The 13,877-nt window shown below is 53.9% G+C and overlaps 1 protein-coding gene across 2 annotated transcripts in view; it reads right to left on the bottom strand.

Annotated features, from left to right (window-relative positions):
* Positions 1-13,877, bottom strand: part of COL27A1 (collagen type XXVII alpha 1 chain) — a 1,990,256-nt gene that overhangs the window by 93,576 nt on the left and 1,882,803 nt on the right. For both annotated transcript variants that reach the window (XM_069609095.1, XM_069609096.1), the window contains exon 58: positions 12,961-13,129. In XM_069609095.1, coding sequence (XP_069465196.1) covers positions 12,961-13,129 — 169 coding nt within the window. The remainder of the gene's footprint in view (positions 1-12,960; positions 13,130-13,877) is intronic.

Here is a 13,877-nt window from a genome sequence, read left to right as displayed (position 1 = left end):
GACTTTCCTATAGGCCAGTCCAGCCCTTATCCAGGGTGCAGAGGCTTCTGGGAAATATCCAGAGTTTCCTTTTCCAGGGAGCAGAGGCCTCCTGGGAAATATCCAGAGTTTTCTATAGGTCAGTCTAGCCCTTATCCAGGGTGCAGAGGCCTCCAGGGAAATATCCATCCAGAGTTTCCTATAGGACAGTCCAGCCCTTATCCAAGGAGCAGAGGCCTCCTGGGAAATTTCCAGAGTTTCCTTATCCAGGGTGCAGAGGCCACCTGGGAAATATCCAGAGTTTCCTTATCCAGGGTGCAGAGGCCTCCTGGGAAATATCCAGAGTTTCCTATAGGCCAGTCTAGCCCTTATCCAGGGTGCAGAGGCCTCTTGGGAAATATCCAGAGTTTCCTATAGGCCAGTCCAGCTTTTATCCAGGGTGCAGAGGCCTCCTGGGAAATATCCAGTTTCCCATAGGCCAGTCCAGCCCTTATCCAGGGTGCAGAGGCCTCCTGGGAAATATCCAGAGTTTCCTATAGGCCAGTCCAGCCCTTATCCAGGGTGCTGAGGCCTCCTGGGAAATATCCAGAGTTTCCTATCGGCCAGTCCAGCCCTTATCCAGGGTGCAGATGCAGAGGCCTCCTGGGAAATATTCAGAGTTTCCTTATCCATGGTGCAGAGGCCTCCTGGAAAATTTCCAGAGTTTCCTTATCCAGGGTGCAGAGGCCTCCTGGGAAATATCCAGAGGTTCCTTTTCCAGGGTGCAGAGGCCGCCTGGGAAATATCCAGAGTTTCCTATAGGCCAGTCCAGCCCTTATCCAGGGTGCAGAGATCTCCTGGGAAATATCCAGAGTTTCCTTATTTAGGGTGCAGAGGCCTCCTGGGAAATAGCCGGAGTTTCCTATAGGCCAGTCCAGCCCTTATCCAGGGTGCAGAGGCCTCCTGGGAAATATCCAGAGTTTCCATATCCAGGGTGAAGAGGCCTCCTGGGAAATATCCAGAGTTTCCTATAGGCCAGTCTGGCCCTTATCCAGGGTGCAGAGGCCTCCTGGGAAATATCCAGAGTTTCCTATAGGCCAGTCTAGCCCTTATTCAGGGTGCAGAGGCCTCCTGGGAAATATCCAGAGTTTCCTTATCCAGGGTGCAGAGGCCTCCTGGGAAATATCCAGAGTTTCCTATAGGCCAGTCTAGCCCTTATCCAGGGTTCAGAGGCCTCCTGGGAAATCTCCAGAGTTCCCTTATCCAGGGTGCAGAGGCCTCTTGGGGAATATCCAGAGTTTCCTGTCCAGGGTGCAGAGGCCTCCTGGGAAATATCCAAAGTTTCCTTATCCACGGTGCAGAGGCCTCCTGGGAAATATCCAGAGTTTCCTATAGGCCAGTCTAGCCCTTATCCAGGGTGCAGTGGCCTCCTGGAAAATATCCAGAGTTTCCTATAGGCCAGTCTAGCCCTTATCCAGGGTGCAGAGGCCTCCTGGGAAATGTCCATAGTTTCCTATAGGCCAGTCTAGCCCTTATCCAGGGTGCAGAGGCCTCCTGGGAAATATCCAGACTTTCCTGTAGGCCAGTCCAGCCCTTATCCAGGGTGCAGAGGCCTCCTGGGAAATATACAGAGTTTCCTTTTCCAGGGTGCAGAGGCCTCCTGGGAAATATCCAGAGTTTTCTATAGGTCAGTCTAGCCCTTATCCAGGGTGCAGAGGCCCCCTGGGAAATATCCAGAGTTTCCTATCGGCCAGTCTAGCCCTTATCCAGGATGCAGAGGCCTCCTGGGAAATATCCAGAGTTTCCTATAGGCCAGTCAAGCCCTTATCCAGGGTGCAGATGCAGAGGCCTCCTGGGAAATATCCAGAGTTTCCTTATCCAGGGTACAGAGGCCACCTGGGAAATATCCAGAGTTTCCTTATCCAGGGTGCAGAGGTCTCCTGGGAAATATCCAGAGTTTTCTATAGGTCAGTCTAGCCCTTTTCCAGGGTGCAGAGGCCTCTTGGGGAATATCCAGAGTTTCCTTTCCAGGGTGCAGAGGCCTCCTGGGAAATATCCAAAGTTTCCTTATCCACGGTGCAGAGGCCTCCTGGGAAATATCCAGAGTTTCCTATAGACCAGTCTAGCCCTTATCCAGGGTGCAGAGGCCTCCTGGAAAATATCCAGAGTTTCCTATAGGCCAGTCTAGCCCTTATCCAGGGTGCAGAGGCCTCCTGGGAAATGTCCATAGTTTCCTATAGGCCAGTCTAGCCCTTATCCAGGGTGCAGAGGCCTCCTGGGAAATATCCAGACTTTCCTGTAGGCCAGTCCAGCCCTTATCCAGGGTGCAGAGGCCTCCTGGGAAATATACAGAGTTTCCTTTTCCAGGGTGCAGAGGCCTCCTGGGAAATATCCAGAGTTTTCTATAGGTCAGTCTAGCCCTTATCCAGGGTGCAGAGGCCCCCTGGGAAATATCCAGAGTTTCCTATCGGCCAGTCTAGCCCTTATCCAGGATGCAGAGGCCTCCTGGGAAATATCCAGAGTTTCCTATAGGCCAGTCAAGCCCTTATCCAGGGTGCAGATGCAGAGGCCTCCTGGGAAATATCCAGAGTTTCCTTATCCAGGGTGCAGAGGCCACCTGGGAAATATACAGAGTTTCCTTTTCCAGGGTGCAGAGGCCTCCTGGGAAATATCCATCCAGAGTTTCCTATTGGACAGTCCAGCCCTTATCCAGGGTGCAGAGGCCTCCTGGGAAATATCCAGGGTTTCCTATCGGCCAGTCTAGCCCTTATCCAGGGTGCAGAGGCCTCCTGGGAAATATCCAGAGTTTCCTATAGGCCAGTCAAGCCCTTATCCAGGGTGCAGATGCAGAGGCCTCCTGGGAAATATCCAGAGTTTCCTTATCCAGGGTGCAGAGGCCACCTGGGAAATATCCAGAGTTTCCTTATCCATGGCGCAGAGGCCTCCTGGGAAATTTCCAGAGTTTCCTTATCCAGGGTGCAGAGGCCACCTGGGAAATATCCAGAGTTTCCTTATCCAGGGTGCAGAGGCCTCCTGGGAAATATCCAGAATTTCCTATAGGCCAGTCCAGCCCTTATCCAGGGTGCAGAGGCCCCCTGGAAAATATCCAGAGTTTTCTTATCCAGGATGCAGAGGCCTCCTGGTAAATATCCAGAGTTTCCTATAGGCCAGTCCAGCCCTTATCCAGGGTGCAAAGGCCTCCTGGGAAATACCCAGAATTTCCTATAGGCCAGTCCAGCCCTTATCCATGTTCCATAGGCCTGCAAAATATCCAGCGTGTCCTATAGGCCAGCCCAGCACTTATCCAGGGTGCAGAGGCCTCCTGGGAAATATCCAGAGTTTCCTTATCCAGGGTGCAAAGGCCTCCTGGGAAATAGCCAGAGTTTCCTATGGGCCAGTCCACCCCTTATCCAGGGTGCAGAGGCCTCCTGGAAATAGCCAGAGTTTCCTTATACAGGGTGCAGAGGCCTCCTGGGAAATATCCAGAGTTTCCTTATCCAGGATGCAGAGGCCTCCTGGGAAATATCCAGAGTTTCCTATAGGCCAGTCCAGTCCTTATCTAGGGTGCAGGGGCCTCTTGGGAAATATCCAGAGTTTCCTATAGGCCAGTCCAGCCCTTATCCAGGGTGCAGAGGCCTCCAGGGAAATATCCATCCAGAGTTTCCTATTGGACAGTCCAGCCCTTATCCAGGGTGCAGAGGCCTCCTGGGAAATATCCAGGGTTTCCTATCGGCCAGTCTAGCCCTTATCCAGGGTGCAGAGGCCTCCTGGGAAATATCCAGAGTTTCCTATAGGCCAGTCAAGCCCTTATCCAGGGTGCAGATGCAGAGGCCTCCTGGGAAATATCCAGAGTTTCCTTATCCAGGGTGCAGAGGCCACCTGGGAAATATCCAGAGTTTCCTTATCCATGGCGCAGAGGCCTCCTGGGAAATTTCCAGAGTTTCCTTATCCAGGGTGCAGAGGCCACCTGGGAAATATCCAGAGTTTCCTTATCCAGGGTGCAGAGGCCTCCTGGGAAATATCCAGAGTTTCCTATAGGCCAGTCCAGCCCTTATCCAGGGTGCAAAGGCCTCCTGGGAAATATCCAGAATTTCCTATAGGCCAGTCCAGCCCTTATCCATGTTCCATAGGCCTGGAAAATATCCAGCGTGTCCTATAGGCCAGCCCAGCACTTATCCAGGGTGCAGAGGCCTCCTGGGAAATATCCAGAGTTTCCTTATCCAGGGTGCAAAGGCCTCCTGGGAAATAGCCAGAGTTTCCTATGGGCCAGTCCACCCCTTATCCAGGGTGCAGAGGCCTCCTGGAAATATCCAGAGTTTCCTTATACAGGGTGCAGAGGCCTCCTGGGAAATATCCAGAGTTTCCTTATCCAGGATGGAGAGGCCTCCTGGGAAATATCCAGAGTTTCCTATAGGCCAGTCCAGTCCTTATCTAGGGTGCAGGGGCCTCTTGGGAAATATCCAGAGTTTCCTATTGGCCAGTCCAGCCCTTATCCAGGGTGCAGAGGGCTCCTGGGAAATATCCAGAGTTTCCTATAGGCCAGTCCAGCCCTTGTCCAGGGTGCAGAGGCCTCCTGAGAAATTTCCAGAGTTTCCTATAGGCCAGTCCAGCCCTTATCCAGGGTGCAGAGGCCTCCTGGGAAATATCCAGAGTTTCCTTATCCAGGGTGCAGAGGCCTCCTGGGAAATATCCAGAATTTTCTATAGGCCAGTCTAGCCCTTATCCAGGGTGCAGAGGCCTCCTGGGAAATATCCAGAGTTTCCTATAGGCCACTACAGCCCTTATCCAGGGTGCAGAGGCCTCCTAGGAAATATGCAGAGTTTCCTTATACAGGGTGCAGAGGCCTCCTGGGAAATATCCAGAGTTTCCTTATCCAGGATGCAGAGGCCTCCTGGGAAATATCCAGAGTTTCCTATAGGCCAGTCCAGTCCTTATCTAGGGTGCAGGGGCCTCTTGGGAAATATCCAGAGTTTCCTATAGGCCAGTCCAGCCCTTATCCAGGGTGCAGAGGGCTCCTGGGAAATATCCAGAGTTTCCTATAGGCCAGTCCAGCCCTTGTCCAGGGTGCAGAGGCCTCCTGAGAAATGTCCAGAGTTTCCTATAGGCCAGTCCAGCCCTTATCCAGGGTGCAGAGGCCTCCTGGGAAATATCCAGAGTTTCCATATCCAGGGTGCAGAGGCCTCCTGGGAAATATCCAGAGTTTCCTTATCCAGGGTGCAGAGGCCTCCTGGGAAATATCCAGAGTTTCCTATAGGCCACTACAGCCCTTATCCAGGGTGCAGAGGCCTCCTAGGAAATATGCAGAGTTTCCTTATCCAGGGTGCAGAGGCCTCCCGGGAAATATCCAGAGTTTCCTATAGGCCAGTCCAGCCCTTATCCAGGGTGCAGAGGCCTCCTGGGAAATATCCAGAGTTTCCTATAGGCCTGTCCAGCCCTTATCCAGGGTGCAGAGGCCTCCGGGAAATATCCAGAGTGTCCCATAGGCCAGTCTAGCCCTTATCCAGGGTGCAGAGGCCTCCTGGGAAATATCCAGAGTTTCCTATAGGCAAGTCCAGCCCTTATCCAGGGTGCAGAGGCCTCCTGAGAAATATCCAGAGTTTCCTATAGGCCAGTCCAGCCCTTATCCAGGGTGCAGATGCAGAGGCCTCCTGGGAAATATCCAGTTTCCTATAGGCCAGTCTGGCCCTTATCCAGGGTGCAGAGGCCTCCTGGGAAATATCCAGAGTTTCCTATAGGCCTGTCCAGCCCTTATCTAGGGTGCAGAGGCCTCCGGGAAATATCCAGAGTGTCCCATAGGCCAGTCTAGCCCTTATCCAGGGTGCAGAGGCCTCCTGGGAAATATCCAGAGTTTCCTATAGGCAAGTCCAGCCCTTATCCAGGGTGCAGAGGCCTCCTGGGAAATATCCAGAGTTTCCTATTGGCCAGTCCAGACCTTATCCAGGGTGCAGAGGCCTCCTGGGAAATATCCAGGGTTTCCTATAGACCAGTCCAGCCCTTATCCATGGTGCAGAGGCATCCTGGGAAATATCCGGAGTTTCCTATAGGCCAGTCTGGCCCTTATCCAGGGTGCAGAGGCCTCCTAGGAAATATGCAGAGTTTCCTTATCCAGGGTGCAGAGGCCTCCCGGGAAATATCCAGAGTTTCCTATAGGCCAGTCCAGCCCTTATCCAGGGTGCAGAGGCCTCCTGGGAAATATCCAGAGTTTCCTATAGGCCTATCCAGCCCTTATCCAGGGTGCAGAGGCCTCCGGGAAATATCCAGAGTGTCCCATAGGCCAGTCTAGCCCTTATCCAGGGTGCAGAGGCCTCCTGGGAAATATCCAGAGTTTCCTATAGGCAAGTCCAGCCCTTATCCAGGGTGCAGAGGCCTCCTGAGAAATATCCAGAGTTTCCTATAGGCCAGTCCAGCCCTTATCCAGGGTGCAGATGCAGAGGCCTCCTGGGAAATATCCAGTTTCCTATAGGCCAGTCTGGCCCTTATCCAGGGTGCAGAGGCCTCCTGGGAAATATCCAGAGTTTCCTATTGGCCAGTCCAGACCTTATCCAGGGTGCAGAGGCCTCCTGGGAAATAACCAGGGTTTCCTATAGGCCTATCCAGCCCTTATCCAGGGTGCAGAGGCCTCCGGGAAATATCCAGAGTGTCCCATAGGCCAGTCTAGCCCTTATCCAGGGTGCAGAGGCCTCCTGGGAAATATCCAGAGTTTCCTATAGGCCAGTCCAGCCCTTATCCAGGGTGCAGATGCAGAGGCCTCCTGGGAAATATCCAGTTTCCTATAGGCCAGTCTGGCCCTTATCCAGGGTGCAGAGGCCTCCTGGGAAATATCCAGAGTTTCCTATTGGCCAGTCCAGACCTTATCCAGGGTGCAGAGGCCTCCTGGGAAATATCCAGGGTTTCCTATAGACCAGTCCAGCCCTTATCCAGGGTGCAAAGGCCTCCTGGGAAATATCCAGAGTTTCCTTATCCAGGGTGCAGAGGCCTCCTGGGAAATATCCAGAGTTTCCTATAGGCCAGTGCAGCCCTTATCCAGGGTGCAGAGGCCTCCTGGGAAATATACAGAGTTTCCTTATCCAGGGTGCAGAGGCCTCCTGGGAAATATCCAGAGTTTCCTATATGCCAGTCCAACCCTTATCCAGGGTGCAGAGACCTCCTGGGAAATATCCAGAGTTTCCTTATCCAGGGTGCAGAGGCCTCCTGGAAAATATCCAGAGTTTCCTATAGGCCAGTCTGGCCCTTATCCAGGGTGCAGAGGCCTCCTGGGAAATCTCCAGAGTTCCCTTGTCCAGGGTGCAGAGGCCTCCTGGGAAACATCCAGAGTTTCCTTATACAGGGTGCAGAGGCCTCCTGGGAAATATCCAGAGTTTCCTATAGGCCAGTCTAGCCCTTATCCAGGGTGCAGAGGCCTCCTGGGAAATCTCCAGAGTTCCCTTATCCAGGGTGCAGAGGCCTCCTGGGAAATATCCAGAGTTTCCTATAGGCCAGTCAAGCCCTTATCCAGGGTGCAGATGCAGAGGCCTCCTGGGAAATATCCAGAGTTTCCTTATCCAGGGTGCAGAGGCCACCTGGGAAATATCCAGAGTTTCCTTATCCATGGCGCAGAGGCCTCCTGGGAAATTTCCAGAGTTTCCTTATCCAGAGTGCAGAGGCCACCTGGGAAATATCCAGAGTTTCCTTATCCAGGGTGCAGAGGCCTCCTGGAAAATATCCAGAGTTTTCTTATCCAGGATGCAGAGGCCTCCTGGGAAATATCCAGAGTTTCCTATAGGCCAGTCCAGCCCTTATCCAGGGTGCAAAGGCCTCCTGGGAAATATCCAGAATTTCCTAAAGGCCAGTCCAGCCCTTATCCATGTTCCATAGGCCTGCAAAATATCCAGCGTGTCCTATAGGCCAGCCCAGCCCTTATCCAGGGTGCAGAGGCCCCCTGGAAAATATCCAGAGTTTTCTTATCCAGGATGCAGAGGCCTCCTGGGAAATATCCAGAGTTTCCTATAGGCCAGTCCAGCCCTTATCCAGGGTGCAAAGGCCTCCTGGGAAATATCCAGAATTTCCTATAGGCCAGTCCAGCCCTTATCCATGTTCCATAGGCCTGCAAAATATCCAGCGTGTCCTATAGGCCAGCCCAGCCCTTATCCAGGGTGCAGAGGCCCCCTGGAAAATATCCAGAGTTTTCTTATCCAGGATGCAGAGGCCTCCTGGGAAATATCCAGAGTTTCCTATAGGCCAGTCCAGCCCTTATCCAGGGTGCAAAGGCCTCCTGGGAAATATCCAGAATTTCCTATAGGCCAGTCCAGCCCTTATCCATGTTCCATAGGCCTGCAAAATATCCAGCGTGTCCTATAGGCCAGCCCAGCCCTTATCCAGGGTGCAGAGGCCTCCTGGGAAATATCCAGAGTTTCCTTATCCAGGGTGCAGAGGCCTCCTGGAAATATCCAGAGTTTCCTTATACAGGGTGCAGAGGCCTCCTGGGAAATATCCAGAGTTTCCTTATCCAGGATGCAGAGGCCTCCTGGGAAATATCCAGAGTTTCCTATAGGCCAGTCCAGTCCTTATCTAGGGTGCAGGGGCCTCTTGGGAAATATCCAGAGTTTCCTATAGGCCAGTCCAGCCCTTATCCAGGGTGCAGAGGGCTCCTGGGAAATATCCAGAGTTTCCTATAGGCCAGTCCAGCCCTTATCCAGGGTGCAGAGGCCTCTTGAGAAATTTCCAGAGTTTCCTATAGGCCAGTCCAGCCCTTATCCAGGGTGCAGAGGCCTCCTGGGAAATATCCAGAGTTTCCATATCCAGGGTGCAGAGGCCTCCTCGGAAATATCCAGAGTTTCCTTATCCAGGGTGCAGAGGCCTCCTGGGAAATATCCAGAATTTTCTATAGGCCAGTCTAGCCCTTATCCAGGGTGCAGAGGCCTCCTGGGAAATATCCAGAGTTTCCTATAGGCCACTACAGCCCTTATCCAGGGTGCAGAGGCCTCCTAGGAAATATGCAGAGTTTCCTTATCCAGGGTGCAGAGGCCTCCCGGGAAATATCCAGAGTTTCCTATAGGCCAGTCCAGCCCTTATACAGGGTGCAGAGGCCTCCTGGGAAATATCCAGAGTGTCCCATAGGCCAGTCTAGCCCTTATCCAGGGTGCAGAGGCCTCCTGGGAAATATCCAGAGTTTCCTATAGGCAAGTCCAGCCCTTATCCAGGGTGCAGAGGCCTCCTGAGAAATATCCAGAGTTTCCTATAGGCCAGTCCAGCCCTTATCCAGGGTGCAGATGCAGAGGCCTCCTGGGAAATATCCAGTTTCCTATAGGGCAGTCTGGCCCTTATCCAGGGTGCAGAGGCCTCCTGGGAAATATCCAGAGTTTCCTATTGGCCAGTCCAGACCTTATCCAGGGTGCAGAGGCCTCCTGGGAAATATCCAGGGTTTCCTATAGACCAGTCCAGCCCTTATCCAGGGTGCAGAGGCATCCTGGGAAATATCCGGAGTTTCCTATAGGCCAGTCCAGCCCTTATCCAGGGTGCAGAGGCCTCCTGGGAAATATCCGGAGTTTCCTATAGGACAGTCTAGCCCTTATCCAGGGTGCAGAGGCCTCCTGGGAAATATCCGGAGTTTCCTATAGGCCAGTCCAGCCCATATCCATGGTGCAGAGGCCTCCTGGGAAATATCCAGAGTTTCCTATTGGCCAGTCCAGCCCATATCCAGGGTGCAGAGGCCTCCTGGGAAATATCCAGAGTTTCCTATTGGCCAGTCCAGCCCTTATCCAGGGTTCAGCGGCCTCCTGGGAAATCTCCAGGGTTTCCTATAGGCCAGTCCACTCCCGAGCAAGGGAGCTCTCACAGGGTCTAGTGTTGGCGTTTCTTTTGAGATAGGGCAGGGGTTGCAGGAGAAGACCCCGTCACAAGGAAGGGACCTAAAGCTAGGGTACGGTGCGGCTCCCCCAGTAGCTGTGGACGCAGAGCATGCTGCAGTGCTTCAAAAGAAGTCCACCTGGGACTCCTCGGCTTCCCAGGAAGTCATGACCGTTACATTGATCACAGATCATACCCTCTCCTAATTCCTCAGGTAGCCAGTGTTCCAGCCACGGGAGCAGCAGGTGAGCTTTAAGTGAGGGAGGTACGCAGCTGATCCCAGCAGGTCAGGGGGAAGGCGTGCGGTTTGCTGCAGAGACCAGCGGGTCCGGGGGAGGCGTGCGGTTTGCTGCAGAGACCAGCAGGTCACGGGGGGAGAGGGGTTTGCTGCAGAGACCAGCGGGTCGGAGGGAGGAGTGGGGTTTGCTGCAGAGACCAGCGGGTCGGAGGGAGGAGTGGGGTTTGCTGCAGAGACCAGCGCGTCGGGGGAAAAGGAGTGCGGTTTGCTGCAGAGACCAGCGCGTCGGGGGAAAAGGAGTGCGGTTTGCTACAGAGACCAGCAGGTCACGGGGGGGGGGTGGGGTTTGCTGCAGAGACCAGCAGGTCAGGGGGGGGTTGCTGCAGAGACCATCAAGTCAGGGGGAAGGAGTGCGGTTTGCTGCAGAGACCAGCAGGTCAGGGGAAGGCGTGCAGTTTGCTGCAGAGACCAGCGGGTGGGGTGGGGAGTGGGTTTTGCTGCAGAGACCAGCAGGTCAGGGGGAAGGAGTGCGGTTCGCAGCTAATCCCAGCAGGTCAGGGGGGAGGAGTGGGGTTTGTTGCAGAGACCAGCGGGTGAGGGGGGGAGTGGGGTTTGCTGCAGAGACCAGCAGGTCAGGGGGAAGGCGTGCGGTTTGCTGCAGAGACCAGCAGGTCAGGGGGAAGGAGTGCGGCAGAGTACCCACAGAAGCAGCTGCTCAGGCAGAAGACCCATAGGAGTAACTGCTCAGGCAAAACACCCTCAAGATTAGCTGCTCAGGCAGTACACGCACAGGAGCGGCTGCTCAGGCAGAAGACTCACAGGAGCAGCTGCTCAGGCAGTACACGCACAGGAGCGTCTGCTCAGGCAGAAGACTCACAGGAGCAGCTGCTCAGGCAGTACACGCACAGGAGCGTCTGCTCAGGCAGAAGACTCACAGGAGCAGCTGCTCAGGCAGTACACGCACAGGAGCGGCTGCTCAGGCAGAAGACGCACAGGAGCGGCTGCTCAGGCAGTACACGCACAGGAGCGGCTGCTCAGGCAGAAGACGCACAGGAGCGGCTGCTCAGGCAGTACACGCACAGGAGCGGCTGCTCAGGCAGAAGACGCACAGGAGCGGCTGCTCAGGCAGTACACGCACAGGAGCGGCTGTTCAGGCACAAGACGCACAGAAGCGGCTGCTCAGGCAGTACACGCACAGGAGCAGCTACTCAGGCAGTACACGCACAGGAGCGGCTGCTCAGGCAGAAGACGCACAGGAGCGTCTGCTCAGGCAGTAGACGCACAGGAGCGGCTGCTCAGGCAGTACACGCACAGGAGCGTCTGCTCAGGCAGAAGACACACAGGAGCGGCTGCTCAGGCAGTACACGCACAGGAGCGGCTGCTCAGGAGCGGCTGCTCAGGCAGAAGAGGCACAAGAATACTCAGGATAGCTCTAGCACAGATCACCAGTGGATGCGAACAGCAGCCACGAACCCCCATCCACAACCTCAGCCTCCCGCACTCATTCTGGGATTACAGGCGCGCGCCACCACGCCCAGCAAGAGGTACAAGAGCATCTGCTCAGGAAGAAGACCCATCAGAGTAGCTGCTCAGGCAGAAGGCCCACCGGGCTAGCTGCTCAGGCAGAAGGCCCACCGGGCTAGCTGCTCAGGCAGAAGACCCACCAGGCTAGCTGCTCAGGCAGAAGGCCCACCGGGCTAGCTGCTCAGGCAGAAGACCCACCGGGCTAGCTGCTCAGGCAGAAGACCCACCGGGCTAGCTGCTCAGACAGAAGACCCACCGGGCTAGCTGCTCAGGCAGAAGGCCCTCGGGAGTAGCTGCTCAGGCAGAAGGCCCACCGGGCTAGCTGCTCAGGCAGAAGGCCCACCGGGCTAGCTGCTCAGACAGAAGGCCCACCGGGCTAGCTGCTCAGGCAGAAGGCCCACCGGGCTAGCTGCTCAGACAGAAGGCCCACCGGGCTAGCTGCTCAGGCAGAAGGCCCACCGGGCTAGCTGCTCAGGCAGTATGCTCACAGAGTAGCTGCTCAGGAAGAAGACGCACAGGAGTAACTGCTCACGCAGAAGGCCCTCGGGAGCAGGTGCAACTGCTCAGGCAGAAGGCCCACCGGGCTAGCTGTTCAGGCAGAAGGCCCACCGGGCTAGCTGCTCAGGCAGAAGGCCCTCGGGAGCAGGCGCTCAAGCAGAAGGTCCACATGAACAGCTGTTTAGGCAAAAGGCCCTCAGGAGTAGTTGCGTAGGTGGAAGATGAGGGGTTAGGCCACAGAAGCAAAGTGGTGAGAGGCCCAGCATAGCTGCCAGGTGGCCCGATAGCAAGGGTAGTACCATCAGCCAGTCCTGAAACTGCTAATATATGCATCCAATGTGCAGGTCAGGGGCTGAGCAAAAGGGTCAATCATGACATGGGGCCAGTTGGAAGGCAGCAATGGAGAAGATGGAGAAGTGGTCTCCACTTGCAGCTCAGCCTTTATTTCTACCTACGAGGAGACTCTCAGTCCGGAATTGTTACGTGAGCCCTGGGATAACCTGTCGTGGGATTAACAAAGAGGAATGCTGTCCATTCCCACCGCAAGAATCTGCTCAGCAGGCCAAGACTGAGCGGGTGCGACTCTTCCCTTTCTCCCCTGGGTTTCACTCCTAGTTCATTATCATCCTGTAGAAATGTGCAGTAGGGCCTGATGAGGCAGCCAGAAGTGTTCTACCCTGTCCTGTGTAGGCTCAAGGCATTGCCCTCTGGGCAGCGGCTGGCATGAAGTTCTGCAAAACATCTTGTGTGTGGGCTCAGAGTATCACCCAAGGTGAAGCCTGGAGGCATAATGCTGTGCACTAATCCTTGTGTGGGCTCACAACATCTCCAAACTAAAGCTACATACCAGGTTGGGAGCATTTTTAAGTGCATTGAGGAGCATGATTTTTGGCTGGCTTGAGATATGAACCCCTTACCGTCGGCCATCTTGTTCTCACAGTTCATGAGGTCTTTACAGATGCGTGCTGGATTCTCCCTGGTCCCCAAGGGGTTCTTGATGCTGTGGATGAGGGTGCTGAGGTAGTGTAGAGTTTTAAAAATCTCGCCTCCTTGCTCCATCAGCAGCAGATCTGAGCTCTGATATGCCTAGTGGGAAACATTACAATTTGGTTAATACTGCCAAGGCAGAGAGAATTAAATAAGCAACCATGGCATTATCAGACTTTCAATAGTTCTAAACAATACGAATATGTAAGAGCAGGTATGGAAAGAGGACTACACAAGTACAACAGCTAAGAGCAGATATGGAAAGAGGACTACACAAGTACAACAGTTAAGAGCATATCCAGAAAGGGGACTAAACAAGTAAAAACAGGGTTGGAAAGGTGACTACCCGAGTACATCAGCTAAAACAAGGCATGGAAAGGGGACTGAAGAAGCACAACAGGTTATAACAGATACGGAATGAGGACTAAACAAGTAACACAGTAAAGAGCAGGTATGGAAATGGGACTAAAAGAGAACCCAACAAGTACAGCAGGTAAAGACCAAGGTATGGAAAGGGGACTGCACGAATACAACAAGCAAGAAGAGGTATGGAAAGAGGACTGACTACACAAGAACAACAGTTAGAGGAGATACAGAAAAGGGCCTAATAAGTGCAATGGGTAAGAGCAGGTTTGGAATGGGACTTATCCAAGTACAATAGATAAGGTCAGGCATGAAAAGGGGACTGAAGAAACAAAACAGGTAAGACCAGGTATGGAAAGAGGACTAAGAAAGCACAAGAGGGTAGAGCTGGTGAGAAAATAGGACTACACATGAACAATAGGCAAGATCCGGCATAGAAATGGGACTAAACAAGCAAAACAGGTAAGAGCAGATATAAATAGAG

The sequence above is a fragment of the Ambystoma mexicanum genome, chromosome 8, assembly GCF_040938575.1.
Source record: "Ambystoma mexicanum isolate Mex_15411 chromosome 8, UKY_AmexF1_1, whole genome shotgun sequence".
NCBI classification, from domain to species: domain Eukaryota; kingdom Metazoa; phylum Chordata; class Amphibia; order Caudata; family Ambystomatidae; genus Ambystoma; species Ambystoma mexicanum.
Note: the sequence above shows the minus strand (reverse complement) of the source record. Positions and strands in the feature narration are given on the sequence as shown.